The sequence below is a fragment of the Arvicola amphibius genome, chromosome 13, assembly GCF_903992535.2.
Source record: "Arvicola amphibius chromosome 13, mArvAmp1.2, whole genome shotgun sequence".
Classification (NCBI taxonomy): domain Eukaryota; kingdom Metazoa; phylum Chordata; class Mammalia; order Rodentia; family Cricetidae; genus Arvicola; species Arvicola amphibius.
Window position 1 is genome coordinate 44,026,209 of NC_052059.1, and position 20,043 is coordinate 44,046,251.

Sequence of the window (20,043 nt, forward strand, 5' to 3'; positions counted from 1 at the left end):
TGCTCTATAGAGTGAGTTCCAGGACAGGCTCCAAAAGCTACAGAGAAACCCTGTCTCAAACAAACAAAAACAAAAAAAGAAATTTTAAATTTTGAGACAGGCCGGACCTGACCTGTCATTTCATAGCCCAGGAAGGCTTGATCTTCTTGCTTCAGTACCAAGTGGCTTGGGGTACCAGCCCAGACTATTCATTTATTTTGTTTTGTTGTTTTGTTTGAGATAAAGTGTCCTATAGCAAAGGCTGGCCTTGAACTTGCCTCATAACCAAGCCTGGCTGCTGGGAACACAGGCATATACCACATACTTGTAGGCTTTATTTATTTGCTTTTGTGAGGCAGGACCTTCTGTAGCTCAAGCTGGCCTCAAACTTACCTTGTATCTGAGGTTGAGCTTCTGGCCCTTCTTGCCTCAGCCTCCCAAGTGCTGGAACTGCAGGCATGCACCAACAGGTATGGCTTATTTAGTGCTGGGGATCAAACCCAGGGCTTCTTGCTTACTAGGTGTGAACTCTACCTACTGAGTAACATCTGTGATTCATGTTTGTTTCTTTATAAGCAGTCGGCCCTGAGTCAGAGGGACAGGTGACATCAGGTTGAGAAAGTCATGGGAAAGGGGTTTCACACAGGCTAGAAGGGGTGGAGAGACATTGCTCACAGTAACTTCCTGTGTCTAAGGGCATAAAAGTACGGGCTAGCCTAGACAGGGTGGTATTTGTCACTTCTCCAGGGCCTCTGTGAGACAGAAACCTGTGTTTCATGCTTGGTGGAAACTTGAGGGGGAGCCTCAGAAGACTGCCTCAGATACCCTGCTCTCCCCAGGACCCAGGGCGCTTATGCAGCAGGGAAGCAGAATAGCAAAAGGTTAGGGTGCGGTGAGCTGACTGGCAAGCACCAGGCAGAGGAAACAGAAGTGGAGAATGAGTGAGGGGCTGAAGAACACAAGTGAGGGGCAGGTGGAGCCAGGAAAGGAGGTGGTGACTCCCCTGCCTCCACAAGGCCTTCCCGCTACAACCGCCACGGAGCTGCATGCCTGAGGGAGCTGCGTGTTCAGTTCCATTCAAGGATCAAAAAGGAGACGAGATGTGGGTGCATGCGGGAAGGGGACCAGAAGGCCGAAAAAGCAAATAGATCAGAATCACTCAGAATTAAACAGCGATTTTGTTACTAGTTGAACCGGATGTATAGCAGAAGAATAGCTCATTCCCCTTCTATTTCCTAAGTGTTGAGATGGCAGGCACAGGTCGTCACACCTGGTTTCTTCAGTGCTGGGGAGCCAACCCAGGCTTTGTGTGTGCTAGGTAGGTAGGCACACTGCCTATGAGCTACAACATTCCCAGCCCTGAACAATGATCTTAAGTTGTCCTACGTCTACAGCATTGTTTTATCCTTGAAACAAACCTGTAAGACCCATAGTTTGATTCCTTCCAGTAAATGAGAGAACATTTTATCTGAAACCCAAAGCTACATAAAACCAAGGACTAGCTAATGGCGGGGGGTGGGGTGAGGGGAGATTCAGGGGAATTAGTGGTCGCTGCTGGGGATCAAACTCAGGATCTTGGGTGTGTTAGGTGAGTACGCTATCACCTGGCTACACCCCCAGCTGCCCAGCACTGGTGATATATCGCTATTTCTTCAGGGGAGGCAGGGCTGGGCTCCCCACGTGCTAACAGACATCCATTGACTGTGTGGAGAAGTTCCTCGTGCTGGAGCCTGTGCAGTTCCTGTCTACTTGGAACTTATAGGCTGCTGCAGAAAATGCAAGTTTCACTGGTTACCAAGGGATGCTGAAAACTACATGGTCAGATAGACGGGGAAATGTGTGTGATGGGGCTCCTTTTGACACTAAGCCCCAGAGGATTTGAAACTTCTGAGAATTTAGAATCCTTCAAAGTGAGGCTCTTGACCCCTAGAGCAAAGTTAGGGAATTCTTCCATGCTTCCTTCCCCTGACACACAGACGTATAACCTGGGAAACTTGATTCCAGTGGTTCCCAAAGCTTTGGTTTTGGTTTTATCCCATCTCCCCATTTAGAAACATGAGGTGAGGGCTTAGAATGTAGCTCAGGTGGAAGAACGCTTGCCCACCATGCGTGCGGCCCTGGGCTCTCTCCTTAGCAATGCAGACGTTAAGACATATATGCTGAATTCCACACTAGGAAAGGGAGATCAGAAGTTTAAGGTCATCCTCAGCTACACAATGAGTTGAGGCCAGACTGGTTCACATCAGACCCTGTCTCAAAAAAAGAAATAAAGATGTCATTTTTTAAAAAAAAAAAACAAAAAATACATCAACTCTACTCTTTGAGAGTTTTTGAGTTTTGTTTTGCTTTGCCTTTTTTTTTTTTTTTTTTTTGAGACAGGGTTTCTCTGTGTAGCCCTGGCTGTCCTGAAACTTTGCTGCCAGCATTACTTTTTGGGTTTTTAAATGTGATGCCGAAGCCTGAACCCAAGCCCTCTTACCACTGAGCTCCACTCCCCTTCCCCCCTCCACACACAGGGTTTTTCTCCGTGTAACAGCCCTGGCTATCCTGAAGCTTTTTGTAGACCCAGCTGGCCTAGAAATCACTGAGATCCATCTGTTTCTGTTTTCTGAATGCTGCTGGGTGCTTTAGTTACCACACCTTTTTTTTTTTTTTTTTTTTTTTTTTTTTTTTTTTTTGAGTCAGGGTCTCACTATGTAGCCTTGGCTTGCTATGTAGACCAGACTGGTTCTGAACTCAGAGATCTGCCTGCCTTTGCCTCTTGAGTGTTGGGGTCAAAGACATATGACACCATGCCCAATTTACGTGTCCAATTCTTTGTTTTTGAGGTCTCACTAGGTTTCCAAGACTGGCCTGGAATTTACTGTGCAGCCCAGGCTAAAGCTCACTAAGGGCTAAAATTATGCTTACATTTATCCTGTCTGGCGTTTATTTGTTTGCTTATTTATTTGGTACTCGGGACTGAACCAAGGGCCTTATGTTGCCTTTGTTGTTTTATAAGATTTTTTAAATTATGTAGAGTGTTCTGCCTGCAGGTATCCCTGCAACCCACAAGAGGGAACCAGATCTCATTAAGGGTGGTTGTGAGCCACCATGTGGTTGCTGGGATTGAACTCAGGACCTCTGAAGAGTAGCCAGTGCTCTTAACTCCTGAGCCATCTCTCCAGTCCCAGCTGTGTGTGTGTGTGTGTGTGTGTGTGTGTGTGTGTGTGTGTGTTGTTTTGTTTTTTGTTTTAAACTTTTTCCCATCTTCAATCTCTCCCTCCCTCGGCTTTAAGAGTTGGATTCGCTTGGAACTCATCAGACTGCATGCTTCATGGAACGTCTTTTATGATAACTACTTTTTAAAAAGAACTAAACAACAGGTGAAATCAGTATTAACCATAAATTAGCCCAATATAACCAATATCCTGATTACATTTAAATGCGGCACCAATATCAATGGGAGAGCTATCTAATTTTTTTCCCCCTACGTCTTCACTTCGGGAGTGCCCCTGACAATTTAAAAGCTTCTCAGCCAAGTGTGGCCAGAGCTACTGTATTAGGCATGGCTGTGGGGACGCGTGAGAAATTAGAAGTCTCTGGGTGTCACTCCAAGGGACAAGTCATTGGCAGCCATCAGCTCCCCAGGGCGCCCCCCAGGGCTCCTTTACGACCCAGCCAAGCTCCGTGCTTGGAGCGCCCCCAGGCCTCCTGTAGGGGCGGGGTTCCAGGGCCGGGTCCCGCCTCCCGCCCGCTGGGCCACCTCCTCCGCCACCGCCGCACCGCCACCCGGAGCCGGGCCGCGAGCCGGGCCGGGCCGCCATCATGCTGAGCCGGCTCGGGGCACTGCTGCAGGAGGCCGTGGGGGCGGTGAGCCCGGGCCCGGGGCGGGCCGGAGGGGAGGGCGCGGGCGGGGGGTGCTGGTGGGTGCGGGCCCCTTAGGCAGGGCCCCTCCCCGGGCCCGACGCTGCTTCCGGGGCCTCTGTCTCCGGGTCGTGTCCCTAGTCCCCGCCGCCCAGGAGCGCCTAGCTCCGAGATTCTTTCCAGGCTGACCGCCCAGCTCCGTCGATCTTGCGCCCCCACTTCTGATCCTGAGCCACGCACACTCCCCTGGTTCTGAGTCCGGATCCCTTGATCTTGCCTCCGCACTGCTTCCTGTTATGCTCCCTGCGCCCCACTCCCCTGATCCTGCGCGCCGCAGTGCTTCTGGTTACGTTTCCTGTGCCCGAAAGCTTCTGCTAGCCTTCCAACTCTTCTCTCCCCAAATGCTCCCTTGTCACCAGCGCATTCCTCTCGGATTTGCCCCTCGCCTCGTCCTCAGCCCCTGGCAGCCTTCCTTCCTCATTCCTGTCTCTCCTCATTCCTCTTCACCTGGGACTGAAAACAGCCTTCCCCTTCCCCTCTTAGGTGCTGCAGAACTCCGGAGACCAGAAGTTCTTGCACCGAGTTCCCTTTCTCAGCCAGGGCACGGGAGTGACTTAAGTCCCCGGGAAGGAGATAGAGAGCCTTGCAGGGGTGGGTGGTCTCGGGATCCCGGAAACAGTCCTCTGCAGGTCACCGGTCTGTACAGGAACTGACCTTGAGTTAGGGAGGGCCAGCCTGCTAGAGGGGCTTGCAGGGAAGAGTGTTTTGTTTTTGTTTTACTACGTAAGCTTGGGTTTAGACCTTTTTCTTGGAGTGTAGGTCCTTGGCTACCTGCTGTGTGCGGATCACTTCATTCAGCAGCTTTGCAAGAAGCTATTTGGAAAGTTATTATTATTTCTCTTTGTATAAGAACACCCACTAATTGATATGTTTAGTCTATCAAATTGTCTCTGGAGAAACAATTTTGAGTTTGACTCCCCTTCTTTCCTCGCATCCTCTTCCCAGTCGGAACATTTATTACTATTTTTGTAATTACTATATTTGTTTGAGACAGGGTTTCTCTGTGTAGCCCTGGCTGTCCTGGAACTGTCCTGTAGACCCGACTGGCCTCGAACTCATAGAGATCCGCCTGCCTCTGCTTCCCAAGTGCTCGGATTAAAGGCATGTGCCACCACCTATTACTATTATTGTTAAAAACTGCCTCAGCCTTAGAAAAACTGGTAGAGGAGACGGAGACACTTCTGTAATCTGCCTTTTCCCAGCACCCCTGTCCTGCTCTGCCCTGAGACCAGGGACTAAGGTACCCCAAGAGGGAGAGTTTCCAAAATGACCCTTTCTTCTTCATGTTCCAAATAAAAACAACTGTCGTGTTAGAAAGGGAGCTAATAAGCTAATTCATGCTACTGGGTTCGGGTCCATTACAAAGAGGGTTTGAAGGGTGGGCAGGCCTAAGCTTCCTTGGTCCTCACACTGTGAGGGCAGAAGGCTCAGGCACCAGGATCTGAAGATGGAGAGTGGAGGGACATACTTTCAGGCAGGTGACCTGCATTGTGGAACACACAGACCATGTCCTGGAAGTGTGGTTTATGACAGGCAAGAGTCCCTCTTTTTAGCTCCACCCTCGCACTGTTTGTCTTCCTTCAGATGGGACCAGGTCATTACGACCCATTCAGAGTGCTTCTTTCTGCCCCCTCTTGACAAAATAGAATAGAAAATCCCTGTGGCTCTTTCTAAAAATACTGCTATCTTTTAGAGGAGATTGTCCTGTAGTTTCTTTGGTCTGGTATCTGGTAGTAGATTCAGGTAGCCATTTCAGCCCTGTTCTGTCCACCAGGTTTTGATGGCTGTTCTGCCTTACTATGTGAATAGCCTTTTTTTCCATGAAGTTTGCCACAAGGATTGTGGAACTCAGATGAAATCTGAGGCTAGATGAGACTCTATCACAGGAACTGTGAGGTTATTAAGGTGCTAGCTAAGGTTCCAAGGACTATTCAGTACAAGAAAGTATGGCAGGAGGGTCTTCAGGAGCTTCCTAAGAGTTGGTAAAAATCCCTTCTGGGATTACCGGATAAAAACCACAGCCCTGGCCCTTGGGAAGCGCGAAGTCTGTTGGACCCCGAATCACAGTGTTCTATGGCTGTGAGCCAGGTCACTCCTTGTGGACGTGGTATCTTATTATTACGTTGCTTTAGTATGTGTGTGTTTGGGGGGTCTGTCACAGGCACGCATGTGGAGGTCAAAGGTCCTGTGATTCAGACTCAGCATCAAGGTCTTTACCATGAGCCATCTTAACTGTCTGGGGTAGGACATCTTGAAGGACTGAGTCGTGCCTTGCTGGAGGAGTCACTGACCCTGCGTCTAATTTATTCTAGTATTTTTTCCTGGAACTCTCTTTGTAGACCAAGCTGGCCTTGAACTCACTGAGATCCTGCCTGCCTCCTGAGCGCCATCACACCCTGCATGGTGGGTGGGGTTTGCTTCGAAGTCTCTGTCTGATTTTGTCATGTGTGTCATCTTGCCCCCACCTCCCGTTTGCCCTGGCCAGCTAACATCTTCCATCTTCCTGCCTTTGTCTCTTCTTTTGCCTGACACTGCCAGATGGATCTTTCCACCACATTCCTCTGAAGGTGGCACTGACCTTGCTGACTTGTATAGGCTTCTTGACTTGGCCTTAGACCCACATGTTCCATATGCCCTTTGCCCTGATACACTCTGCCCATTTTTTTTCCTGCTGAGAACATCTTCCTTGCCCTGCTAAAATTTGATCCAGTTGGAGTTTTTATTCTTTGACCGGATCTTGAAAGGAATCTGTCAGTGGCTCCTCTTAAGATTTATTATTTTTTTTCCTGGTTGCGGCAGCAGCAGCAGCGGTACACACCTTTAATTCCAGCACTCAGGAGGCAGAGCCAGGCCTCTGTGAGTCTGAGGTCAGCCTGGTCTACAGAGCAAGTGTCCATTCAGCCAAGGCTACACAGAGAAACCCTGTCCTGAAACTGTCCCCAGAAACAGATCTATTATTTTTACTTTGTATATGTGCGTATCTGTATCACATGTGTGTGGGTTCCTGTGGAAGCCAGAAGAGGGTGTTGGATCCCCTGGCGCTGGGGTTGGAGTTGTGAAGCATCTAACATGGGTGCTGGGAACGAAACTCATGTTCTCTTGAAGAGCCGCAAATGCTCTTCGCTGAGTCGTCTCTCTAGCCCTTAGAGGTGACGCCTTTTCAGAAGTCCCTTCCCACTCCTGTGGCTCCTTCACAGATTCATGTTTGGCGACTTCATATTCGTTTCTCGGTGGCGGCTCAGTTATCATTAGATGGCTTGTGGCCTGTAGCATGGCAATCTCGCACCAGGCAGGCTCTCACAAGATGTGTACCAGATGCATGGTTCTAGAGGATGCCCTGCTCTGGAGATGCCTAGTCCTTCCCTGACCTCACTGTGGAGTCGCAGGACCTACACAAGTATAAAGGAATGATGGGCCCAGGACATTGTGACCTGAGCAGAGACCTAGAGGAAATAAACACCCATGGTAGGGACTGGAGATACATTCTATCTTATTAACAATTTTTTCTTTTTTTGAAAAAAATAATTTTTTCTGAATTTCTTTTCTTTTTCTTTCATATATATATATATATATATATATATATTTTTTTTTTTTTTGTCGAGATAGGGTTTTCCAGTAGCAAGTCCTGGAACTCACTTTGTAGACCAGGCTGGCCTTGAACTCACAGAGATCCACCAGTTTCTGTCTCCTGAGTGCTGGAATTAAAGGCATGCACCACCACCACCACCACCTGGTTTTTTTTTTCCCCTGATTTCATATGAATTCTGTATTTAGATCATTTCTACCCCTTACTCTCCCCCCATCAACTTTTCCTCTCACATTCATGACTTCTTCTTTAGTTATTGTTACAGACACACAGACACACACACACAGACGTACACACACACACACACACACACACACACAGCAGCCATTAGCTGTTGCTCTTCGTATAGGGGTGGGGCCTTTTGAACTTTCCCCATCCATGTTGGCTTGCCAGCTCATGTTGTCATTGTTCAAGTCTTGATTAGGTGACCATATTGTTGAGATTTCATGGGTGCAACTTCTCTGTCATGTAAAAGACACTATCTTGCATCAGACAGGATGTCTGGTCGTCTGGTTCTTACAGTCTTTCCACTCCCTCTTCTTCAGTGTTCCCTGAGCCTTAGGTGTAGGGTTATGTTGTGGATGTGTCCATCAGGACTGGGAAACCCACTGTCGCCTGTTCTCTGCCTGTATGAACATTTACTGTACGAGGAAAGAGGATGTGTTTTCAGGGCCGCTGGTCACTCTCAGTTCAAGGCCAGTTTCAGCTAGAGCGCCTGGATGGGGAGGATGCTTTTGGGAAGGGGGAGTCGAGGACTTGCAGAGAGCAGAGTCCGAAGCCACCAGGTTTATGGGAACAGGTAGGCAGGAGTTTGGGGTGTAGACTGTGGCCTGGGATAAAAGATGGAAGCACTCTATGAGTAAGGCATTTCCTTTATCGAAGTGTTAACCATGTCACTAGAGCCTGCCATGGCCTTGAACATGGCTTTCCTAGACTCCAGCAGAGCCCGGAAGCTTTTCACCTGTGTGTCATTCTTATCGTCTTCTCGGCTGCCACTGTATTGTTGGCAGTCTCTCTGCTGTAGCTTGTGTGGCTTTTGGATTGTGCAGAAATCCTGTATCTATTCCTCCTTTAACATGCTTACTTCTTGGGGACAGAGCCTGTGGGATGGGGACATGTGGGAGAGAGAGTCCTCTGGGGAGACTACGATGTTGTGTCCTGGAGAGATGAATCGCTCTTCCCTTTGGAAAACTGGGAACCTAGAAGTCACCAACTGGGCTCTGAACAGGCACATGGACTTCTGTTTCCTCAAGTGCTGGTGCCAGCAGGCTCATGGTTGGCACTCCCACAGAGATGATGTCTCCTCTCTCTGCAGCGGGAGCCCAGCATTGACCTGCTGCAGGCCTTCGTGGAGCACTGGAAAGGTATCACACAATACTATATCGAGAGCACAGGTAAGCCTGCCACTCCCCAGCCTGGGACCCAAGGAGGGAGCTGGGGAGAGAGGGCAGGGAGTGACCACAGGTATCTTGGGAAGGTGACATCAGGTGCTGGACCACAGGACATCTCTGGGCTGAGCCAGGGAGACAGACAGATGGGAGCAAGACCCAGAGCCCCAGCCGTCACCTGTCTTCATGGTTAAATTGCTGGTCTCACTCTGACTTTTGGGAGCGGAGTTGCCTGAGTAATGAGTAGAGACAAGAAGGTTGGGGACCTAACTGTTCCAACTGCTTGAATAAAGGTGGTTCCACTTGCTGTCGTTTAGCTGGGCACAGTCCCCAGGCTTTCAGTCCCAAGTGCTTGTCACTAGGACTGTTGACTAAAGGACCTGCGACAGGGCTTGGATGTAGCTTAGTTGATAGAATGGTTGCCTGGCGTTTACAGAGACCTGTGTTCAGTCCTCAGTGCCTAAGCCAGGTGGTGGTACATGCCTGTAGTCAAGTGCTTAGGAGATGGGAGCAAGAAGATCAGAAATTCAAGGTCACCCAGGGATACATGAGACCTTGTCTTAGAGAGAGGTTCAGTCGGGGAGAGGAGAAAGATGTTCAATAAAATATTTTTGCCTTGGCCACCCTCAGAAGTATAGTAAGTAGGAAAGTTGAGGCGTGGAACTTGCCTGGGTCCCTTTTCTCCTAGCTGACATCTCAAAGGGCCAAAGCTTTCATGCATTAACCCACTATAATGATTTAGTGAGGCTCAGAATCTAATTGGCTGCCTTGTTGCCAGGTAACAAAGTCCTGCATCCCTAGCTTTCCATCTCCCTGAGTTCAGACTATGTCTGGGCCTAAGACTTTCCTAGAGGCTTTCTTTCCAGCTTGAGCCAGCGCATGGGATTAAAATGGCCTTTGAGCATTTTGGGGGAGACTTGGAGGATTCTGTTAGAGCAGGGTCCTTCGGTCTTGCCGCAGTGGCTGACTGGACTGTGTTGAAGGGGAATGACTGCTGTCTCTTGAGTCCGTTCCCCACTAGGTCCTGCTACTACCTCTCTCTCAACTGTGACAACCATGAATGTCTCTAGACACTGACAGATGTTTCAGGGTTGGGAAAGAATTTCTTCCCAGTTGGGAGCCACACTTATAGACTAAATCATATGCTATATGTCTCCCTCTGTATTGGGGACTGGTTGAACCCAGCACAGTCCTCTGTATTGGGGACTGGTTGAACCCAGCACAGTCCTCCCACCTCTGAGCCCCACTGACCTACATCCTTCAGCCTTTTTTACTTTTTGGTTTAAAACAAGAGCTCCCTAAGTTGTCTAGGCTGGCCTTGAGCTCACTATAGCCCAGACAAGACTTGAATTTTCAATACTCGTGCCTCACCGGCCTCGTGAGAAGCTGGGATTACTAACCCATGTCACCAAACCCAGCCTCAAACTGTCTAAGAATCTTCCAAGTTCCCTGGGTCTTTCTGTGCATCTGGGCCCTTAATTTCCAGAGTTGTCTCTAGACCAGAGTTACAGGGAGAGGGTGAGGCAAGCTCCTTGCTTATGCCTTAAAGGAAAGCTAGGGGGTGCTCCAGGGCCAGTTGGAAACCTCTTTACTGAGGTACTACAAATTCCTGACAGGTTTTCTGTGCTTGCCTCTGACTGCCCTGCATGGAAAAGGGACAAGAGAAGGCCTTAGGAGATGCTAGCAAGGAAGCCACTAAAATACAGCCTGGACAGTCTCCATAGCGGCTCGCTTAAGCCTGGAATGGATAGACAGCTCTCAAAACATCTCCTGTTGACCCATGTCCTCCTCTGGGCCCATGAGGGGTCCCTGTTCTCACTTTGGTAGGGAGTGTTGCTACACACTGGGGCAAGTACACACTCAGCCAGCAGGCTGTATCCTGGGCCTTGTTGCCTACCACTTTTGTCGTTTTTTAAAATGTACAAGTATCAGCTGTAAGCTTCCATTTTCCTGGTGGCCCTCAGCTCACCTCAGGTGTGACTTCCTCTGGGCTTGACATGCGAGGGTCTAGTGTTCTTCATCTTACCTACCCTTGTGTCTTGAATCTCCATTAGATGAAAACACCCCAGCCAAGAAAACAGATATTCCCTGGCGACTGAAGCAGATGCTGGACATCCTGGTATATGAAGAGAGGCAGCAGGTGTCCTCCGGTGAGGCTGGACCCTGTCTGGAATACTTGCTACAGCACAAGATCCTGGAGACCCTGTGCACTCTGGGCAAAGCGGAGGTGGGCATGCTCCTGGGGCCTCTGGAAATTTCTACCCCAGGCAAACCCTTATTCCATAGTTTTTTATCTGTGCTTCTCTACCTTATGGGACAATTGCTGTGACTGTGTTACTTGGAATAGCCCTCCCTGTCACTCAGCAGAGAGGAACCTGCTGCTTTCTGGACTCTATTCTAGAATTGAGGGACAGGATAGTCACATACAGTGAGCCCTTGTTATTCCAGAGGTTGGTCCCCGGATCCTGCTACCCCTCCTCTCAGAACCCAAATCTGTGACTGTTCAAGTCCTTTTTTTATAAAATGGGATCTGAGGACCAGCAAGATGGCTCAGTGGGTAAAGGCAGTTGCTGCCAAACCTAACGACTTGAATTCAGTTGTTGGTAGGAGAGAGCTGCCAGTTGCCCTTTGACCTCCACGTGTGCAGTGTGGCACATGTGTGCGAGTACACACACACATAAGTAAGTAAATTAAATAAAATAAAATTTTAAATAGGGTTCAGAAAGAGAGAGGGATAGAGATGATGGATAGGTTGGTAGAAAATATGTAGATTCCCAGAACCAATCTCATATGGATACCTAGGGGTGGGTGTAGATAATTTACATAAGCTTCTGTGCCTTTATATCATCGCTAGATTGCTTATAATTATTAAATCTAAGTACTACGAAACTCCTGATGCTACAGTAATTAGGTAATAGAAAAAAGGCCTGTACATGTTTTGAATATTTTTAATGTGAGGTTGATTGAACCCATATATATAAAACCAGTAGCTATGGATGCAGGACCAGCTGTACTGTGCTCAGGAACGGCCCCATCATGAAAGGCACGAATTCCAGAAAGGGGGTTGGTGGGGCAAGGGAAGAGCTGCTTTACACACTGTGCAGAAGAGGCCTCCCCGAGAAGGCTTCTGAACCGTCCCTCAGAGACACGGAGGAGCGCTTCCCGTTTCGGGTCGGTGGCAGACGCCTAACCTCTGACAGGATGCTCTGGCATTTCGGGTCGGTGGCAGACGCCTGACCTCTGACAGGATGCTCTGGCGTTTCGGGTCGGTGGCAGACGCCTGACCTCTGACAGGATGCTCTGGCATTTCGGGTTAGTGGCAGACGCCTGACCTCTGATAGGATGCTCTGTCTCAGTACCCCCCAGGCATGCGACAGCAGGTGTTCCAGTTCTTCAGCAAGGTCCTGACGCAGGTGCAGCACCCGCTGCTGCACTATCTGAGTGTGCACAGGCCCGTGCAGGTGAGGACCAAGAAGACATGGGGTGTCTGGGCCTAGGGCCTCCTTTTCCCAGCACCCCACTCTTCTGGGTTTCTGCGCTGTTCCTCTTTCAGAAACTTCTCCGACTTGGTGGGGCAGTCCCTGGATCCCTCACGGAAAAGGAAGAAGTTCAGTTCACCACTGTCCTCTGCTCTAAGATCCAGCAGGATCCAGAGCTGCTGGCGTATATTCTCGAAGTAAGTGTTTTTGCCGGGACCAGGGTATGGTGCATAGGTGAGCCCTCTTGACCCTGCTGAGGAGGCAGAAGAGGGCAGAGCTCATAAGCAATCAAGGATGAGGCTCTTTTTGTTTTTTTTAACCCACTCTGCATTGCATTTTGTTGTTGTTGTTGTTGGCTTTTGAACTTTTTTTTTTTTTTTTTTTGGATTTTTCGAGAGAGGGTTTCTCTGTGGCTTTTGTAGACCAGGCTGGCCTCGAACTCACAGAGATCCACCTGCCTCTGCCTCCCAAGTGCTGGGATTAAAGGCGTGCGCCACCACTGCCCGGCGGCTTTTGAACTTTTTATGGGGGGAGGGGGAGTCTCTAGCCCAGGCTGCCTTCAGATTCACAGTGTAGTCAAGGATGACCTTGAACTTCTGATCCCCCCCACTCCCCTCTGTCTCACTATATTGTTATAGACATGTACCACTATGTCCAGTTTATGGGGTGGTGAGGATAGAACCTAGGGCTTCACATGTTCTAAGCAAGTACCATGCCAACTAAGCCGTATCCCCAACTCTTAACTTTTTTCACGTGTGCGTGCACGTGTGCATGTGTTTAGGTCAGAGTGAAACTCTGTGGAGTCAGTTCTACTTTTACAGGGGCTCTGGGGCTTGTACTCAGCTCTCTAAGTCTCTTGTAGCAAACGCCTTTACTCAATGAACCATCGGCTTTTTTTTTTTTTTTTTTTTTTTTTTTTTTTTTTTTTTTTTTGAGACAGGCTCTTTCTCTATGTATCCCAGGTTTGGCCCAATTAAAATCCTCCCGCCTCAGCCTCCCAAGTTCTGGAATTACAGAATGTACTACAGTGCCTGGCAAGACACACAGCAGACTGTGTAGCCCAGGCCGGCCTTGACCCTGGGATCTTCCTCCCTCTGCCTTTCAAGAATACAGGCACGCTCCACCACACTTGTCTCTTAACCCTGCACTCCCAGGGAAGCACTCTGGCCTTGACCTCACCCTACCCTTCTTTGCAGGGTAAAAAGATGATAAGCAAGAAGACATCCAGAGAACCTACAGCTCCTTCTAAAGACATAGCTGGCTACAGGGACAAGGACTGTCCCCTCAGTGCTGCTCCTGGCAGGGATCCTGGACCGCATAGTGAGCACTGTGGTGTCCCGGCCTTGAGCAGCCACCTGCCTGCAGAGACTGAGGGGCCAGAAAACGGGCCTGGGGAGAGCAATCTCATCACCTCCCTGCTCGGGCTGTGCAAGAGCAAGGTCTGGCCGCTGAGATGGCAGGGGTAGGGAGGGGTGACGAGAACGCTTGTCTCAGACATCATCTCCCCATCCCCTAGAAGAGTCGGGTGGCCCTGAAGGCCCGGGAGAATGTATTGCTGCTGGTAAGCGTGGCCTCGCCAGCAGCCGCCACCTACCTGACACAAAGCACCTCCTGTTGTGTGGTGATAGCCGAGTACCTCTGCCAACTGTACCGGTCCATGCCTGCCTTCCTTGACCCGGCAGACATTGCCGCGTTAGAGGGCATCAGCTGGAGGTGGGTCCCTGACCTGGGGAGCCGGGGAAATACCTTCAGGAGCTGGTAGTACATAGGATAGGCAGCCTTGGGCTGGAGAGATGGCTCAGCCATTAAAGGCTAGGCTCACAACCAAAAATATAACAATAGGCAGCCTTGCTTGCTACCTTCTCCTGGGCGGGAGAGCTAGTCCCCAGGGCCCTTCCCAGCCTCCCAGAAGCCTCACTTCTGCAATCTCAGCATCACAGGGGTTCTAGATAGAGGGGAGACCAGCTCCCGGACGTCTCTCCAGGAAGGCCGGGAAACTTAGTGCTCATCCTCCAAGCTCCTGCTTCCCTTTCTCTTAGGTTACCCAGTGCCCCATCTGATGAGGCCTCTTTCCCTGGCAAGGAGGCTCTGGCTGCCTTCCTGGGCTGGTTTGATTACTGCGACCACCTTATCACAGAGGCGCACACGGTGAGCAGGGGCAGGCATGACCAGGCCTCTGTCCTAGCTCCCCTGGGTATCTCATCTCAGGGATGGAATGGAGCTGATACGTGGTGACTTGGGGCCAGATGCCAGCTTGGCCCTGGTTAGCAAGGCCCCTCTGACATATCTGGGGCTGTGTGAGGACACCATGATTTTTTAGGAATGAATGTGAGGGAGTGTGGATATAGGCCTGGTTTTTGGCTCCTAGGTGGTTGCAGAATCCTTGGCGAAGGCTGTGGCTGAGAAGCTATTTGTAGAGACCCTGCAACCCCAGCTCCTGCACGTGTAAGTGTCTGTCCAGTCCCTTGTCCGTGGCTCTGGTCTGTGTCACTTCCCATAACAAAGGCCAGGGACTACCTGTTATTACTTGCCGGGTCTCATATGCACTGGGCTCTAAGCCCCACGGGGTGGAGCACAGCCTCCCACCCCTAACTCTAGGACCTCATGAGAGATTGGGAGGTAGCTAGAGATATGTCAGGCAGCAATGGAAGGAGAACAGGACCATTCACCCACTGATCCCCTTGTTCTCCCCCTCTCCCCACAGGTCCGAGCAGACGATCCTGACCTCCACCGCCCTGTTGACAGCCTTGCTGCGACAGCTACGGTCCCCTACGCTGCTGCAGGAGGCCATGACCTTCCTCTTGGGCACTGAGCAGCTGCCCGAAGCCACAGAGGACAGCCCCCATACTCTGGGCACACACCTCATCAAGCACTGTGACCATCTGTCTGATGAGGTAAGGCGGAAGGGCCTTCATCTCAACTTGCTCCACAACCATCACTGGGCTTCCAGGGGCGTTCCTCCTGCTTTTCTCAGCTGGCTCAGGTAGCTCAGCCTCAGGCCTCAAGTCAGACCAGTGGTAACATTGTGATTGACAGCTGTGCTGTGTCTGTCATGGTTTTCTGTATATTTTCCAAACTGCTTTTCTATTCATTCAGCTTTTTAGAAACTTGAGCGCTCTGAAGTAGTCCCATTTTTTTCTTTCCTTTTTTTAAAAATATTTATTTATTTACTTATCATGTATACAATATTCTGTCTGCATGTATGCCTGCAGGCCAGAAAAGGGCACCAGACCTCATTACAGATGGTTGTGAGCCACCATGTGGTTGCCAGGAATTGAACTCAGGACCTTTGGAAGAGCAGGCAATGCTCTTAACCACTGAGCCATCTCTCCAGCCCCCCCTCCCATTTTTTTTTTCTAACACGGAAATGGAGGCACAGAGAAGCCCATGGTTCTGCCTGAGAGAGCACATCAAATGAGGAATGGAACACTTCCTCTAGCCCCTGATCAACAAGGGAGGTGACCCCCTACCTTAGAGGGTTTTATCTGGCATTGGTTCTCAGGCACTGAGAAGCCAGGAGGAGCCGGCAGTGGTGACAGTGCCTAAAGCTGCATCCCGGCACTCGCAAAGCAGAGGGAGGGGGATCTCTGAGGCCAGCCTGGTCTACAGAGGGAGTTCCAGGATAGCCAGGGCTATTCAGAGAAACTCGGCAGAGAAAGAGAGAAAGAAGAGGGGGTGGGCAGCAGGGTGTGACAGGAGGGTCCCCTGCTGCCCTCTCTCACTGTAGATCAGCATTGCCACTTTGCGGCTCTTTGAAGAGCTGCTCCAGAAGCCTCACGAGCGAGTCATCCGAAGTCTGGTCCTGCAGAACCTCGAGGGCCGCCTGTATGTGGCCCGGGGCTCGCCGGAGCCTGAGAGCTATGAGGACACCCTGTAAGTGGAAGAGAGAGGGAGGCAGGGCACCACCCAGGACTCAACACACACAGCCATACACGCCCCTCATCCATCTGTTCGCTGGTACATGCCGGTCTCCCTGTCTGCAGAGATCTGGAGGAAGACCCCTACTTCACCGACGGCTTCCTTGACTCTGGCCTTCAGCCCTCCACAAAGCCTCCCCCAGCTCCTGCCACCAATTCAGATGGCAAAACAGCAGTGACAGAAATCGTCAACAGGTGGGGAGAAGGTTAGGACATGGAGTCACCTGAATTTTATCCTGTCCTTGGGGTCCGGTGAACAGCAGAGAGTGGGGGAGCTGGGGGAGGCGCCTCCACACCTAGGCCCCTGTCTCTTAGCTTCCTTTGCCTGGTCCCTGAGGAAGCCAAGACATCAGCCTTCCTGGAGGAGAACGGATACGACACGTATGTGCACGATGCCTACGGCCTGGTAAGTGAAGGGCCCATGGCCCCCCTCCTCTCCTGGGCCCCTTGATACCCTGATACGTTCCCAGTCCCACACGGTTTTTATGGGATCCCTCAGCTAGGCCCTTCTGGGCCAACTCCTTCAACTCTTCCTCCCCTCTGTTTCAGTTCCAGGAGTGCAGCTCCCGTGTAGCTCCCTGGGGCTGGCCCCTGGGCCCAGCGCCCCTGGACTCCCATGAACCTGAAAGGCCTTTCTTTGAGGGCCACTTCCTCCAAGTGCTCTTTGATCGCATGACCCGGATTTTGGATCAGGTAGCCCAAAGACTGTGCCTGGGAGAGCTCCAAGCTGAGCCTTGCGTCTTTCAGGAGAGGTGGGGTCGGTGACCAGGATGGACCCCTGTTTGGTTCCTCAGCTCCACAGGCCCTTTACCTTTCCCCAGGCAGGAAGCCCTGTCTCGCCTGTTCCCCACACGCCCTAACATGCTCTGGCCCTCAGCCCCAGGGAATCCATGACATACACAGATCACGTGAGCCTCCCACCCCCGCACACATTCACACCAGCCAGGCGCCTTGCTTGGGGAGTGCAAAAATGCTCGCCACCCGTTGCCAACACTGGTGTTGTCCATCTTGTTCCCTACAGCCATACAGTCTGAACCTACAAGTGACCTCAGTCCTGTCCCGGCTTGCCCTGTTCCCCCACCCCCATATCCATGAGTATCTCCTGGATCCCTACATCAGCCTGGCCCCTGGCTGCAGGAGTCTGTTCTCTGTGCTTGTCAGGGTAAGGATGGGGGTGCGGTGGGAGGGACGGAGCAGGGCTAGGGGTGGGAATGGAGAAGTAGGCACCCGTACCCGTGCCAGGAAAAGCACAGGCTTCCTAATCCCGTCTCTCAGCTCCTGGGGGATGGTAGAGCCAGGGGCAGCTGTGGGACATGGTAGTTCTCATCTTTGTCCTTTCTGGACTCTAGGTGATCGGGGACTTGATGCAGAGAATTCAGAGGGTACCCCAGTTTCCAGGCAAACTGCTCCTGGTGCGCAAGCAACTGATGGGCCAGATTCCTGGAGAACAGTAAGTGAACAAGGGAAGTAGGTGTCCAGGGTTAGAAGGCAGCACTGAGGAGGCTCCTGGGTCAAGCCTTGTGGACATGGGCTGTCATGCCATGTGCACACCTGCTGACTCCCTGCTATGCCATCCCCCCCCCTCCTACTGTCTCTCCTCAGTCTGGACCATCAGACCCTACTCCAAGGCGTGGTAGTACTTGAGGAATTCTGCAAGGAGCTGGCTGCCATTGCATTTGTCAAGTTTCCCCCACATGGTCCTTACCTGAACTTCTCTCCTCCCCCGGAAGGGCAAGTCTGAGCCAGGAGCCTGATGGGCGGGGGAAGACTCCTGTCTGTACTTCTGCCCATGGGCGGCTTCCTGCCTGGCCATGCTGCCGCTCTGTCCTCCAGACTGGAGACTTCAGCTGCAGGAGACCTCACCTGTTTGGCCACATGAGCTGAAGTTTCAGGGCGGTGTCGCACGGCAAAAGAGCTGGCTTCTAAAGCAGTGGTATTCTTGGGGCCTTCTTGGAGCATCTGGAGGATGGCCGGCGAGCATCGAGACCCTGCCTGCATGTGTTGTGCGACTATCCCTGCTATACTGTGACCAGGGCTACAACATGAGGCAACTCTAGGGGCAAGGGAAATGAACTGTTGCCTTTGAGGCTTGCTAGACATCCAGTCTGGAGAAATAGGGGTCAAGAGCCCTGTCTGTCACATTAGGTATCATGGAAGCTGCTGAAGATTCGGTAGGTTTCTTCATGGCTTCCTTGGTGTGAACAGCAGTGAAGGAGACAGAGGAGGGGACCAAGGGGAAGCCCCCTCTTCCAGCTCTGCCCTCCTGGAGACTGTTGCAAAATCCCAACTGCCTCATGGCAGATGCCCAAAGCGTGCTCCGCGCCCAGGCGGGGGCAGCTGCTAACAAGAGCCTTGGCGCAGCTGCAGCCAGGGCAGGCGAGGGCCTGGGAGTTAGGTGCCAGGCTCCAGCTCCAGCTGGTTCCTCTCTGGCGCCTTCTGAACCCGTCTTAGCAAGTCCGCAACACCTGGGCAGAGAGGTTATTGACCAGGGGTGGTGGGCCTGGTCCTCCGATTCCTGCCCAGGACCCACGGATCCCACTGAAATGCATTCCTGGGGGAGCACAGGCACTCAAGGTACAGATAGGATACGGCACCCTAACTCCAGACCCCTGAGGCCTAGTGAGGAGGGACCGAGACACAAAGCAGATAGCTCTGCTATTGTTCTTCGTGTGTCCTCCATGGCTGGAGCTGCCACCCCACCCGGCCTGAATCTGTCTCAACCTGCAAGAACACACGGGCGGCGCCAGGCATTACCTCACAACAGGCCTGCAGTTGTTGGCTTCGCTCCTGGGCAAGGAGGAGCAAGCCAGAGCCCCTTTTGCTTCCTTTTCCTGCCCATGCCGCCTCTCGAAGCCGGGCACAGGTTGCCAGGAGGTGACATGAAAGAGGAGGAAACTCAATGACCTCTACCTCTCCCGAATTCTTCCCAGCGGGGGAGGACTTGTCTGCTGCTCGGAAGAACATCATGCACTCCTGTGTGTACGAGCTGTGTGTGTACGTCAGGGTACATGGGTGCTGGTGTGGGAGCAGATCTTGGTGGAGAGGGTCTGTGCTCTGAGATTCTTACCGTTCAAGGGTCTGGGCAGTAATGCACTTTGGCATTTGCATGGCGTCTTCACAACAGCGCAGCAATAAACAGTGTGATTGTGTGGACACGATGACGGTTCCTCAGTCTGCTTGTCTTCTTCCCAGAGTTTTTCTGACCCTTTCAGCCCGCCTTTTCACCCCAATCCAGCCCTGGAGGTGGGAGGTAGTGAGTTTTGACATTGCAAATTTGATACTCCTCAGCACCAGGCCGGAACTGACTCTTGGCTGAGCAACGTTTCAATTCGCCTCACCTCCAACTGAGCCTTCCAGCAAGAGTCGTCAGGCGGTGGGAGGGCGTGGACGCAAGTCTCATCTTGTGTGTGTTGTTGTGTGCTGTTTGACCACGTGGGTCATGATTGGGACCGATGAAAACTTGGTTTGGAGAGGGGATTTAAAGGTATAGGTCAGAGATAAGGGTGCTTAATTAGCTGGGAAGTAGTGTGGGACGCCTTTAATCCCATCATTCAGGAGACAGAGGCAGGCGGATCTCTGCAGAGCGAGTTCCAGGACAGCCAGGGCTCCACAGAGAAACTCTGTCTCAGCAACACAAAGTGCTTATTTAGCATGCCTAAAACCCGTGGTCCAATCCTTAACACTGTTTTTTATGTTCGTTTGGTGGGTTGGAGTTTTTGAGAAAGAGCCATGCTCCCAGGCAGGCTTTAAACTGGATGGTAATTCTCTGTCTCATACTCCTGAGTGCT

At 51.3% G+C, this 20,043-nt stretch overlaps 1 protein-coding gene across 1 annotated transcript; it reads left to right on the forward strand.

Moving 5' to 3' along the window:
• The first annotated feature begins 3,708 nt into the window (after positions 1-3,708).
• Positions 3,709-19,413, forward strand: Fhip2b (FHF complex subunit HOOK interacting protein 2B). The gene is made up of 17 exons (XM_038310042.1): positions 3,709-3,831; positions 8,787-8,865; positions 10,914-11,086; positions 12,216-12,320; positions 12,413-12,535; positions 13,535-13,777; positions 13,855-14,051; positions 14,378-14,486; positions 14,707-14,783; positions 15,043-15,232; positions 16,066-16,211; positions 16,322-16,450; positions 16,571-16,661; positions 16,805-16,948; positions 17,277-17,417; positions 17,605-17,705; positions 17,858-19,413. The coding sequence occupies exons 1-17, from the start codon at positions 3,787-3,789 to the stop codon at positions 17,994-17,996; spliced, it is 2,232 nt and encodes a 743-aa protein (XP_038165970.1). The 5' UTR covers positions 3,709-3,786; the 3' UTR covers positions 17,997-19,413.
• Positions 19,414-20,043: the final 630 nt, after the last annotated feature.

Excerpts from the sequence above, each read along its gene's own strand:
- Fhip2b (XM_038310042.1), top strand. The coding sequence starts at position 3,787 with ATGCTGAGCCGGCTCGGGGCACTGCTGCAGGAGGCCGTGGGGGCG. Across the intron at positions 16,212-16,321 it reads GAGAGCTATGAGGACACCCT|AGATCTGGAGGAAGACCCCT; the intron begins GTAAGTGGAAGA and ends CCCTGTCTGCAG. Across the intron at positions 16,662-16,804 it reads TGCACGATGCCTACGGCCTG|TTCCAGGAGTGCAGCTCCCG; the intron begins GTAAGTGAAGGG and ends CCTCTGTTTCAG.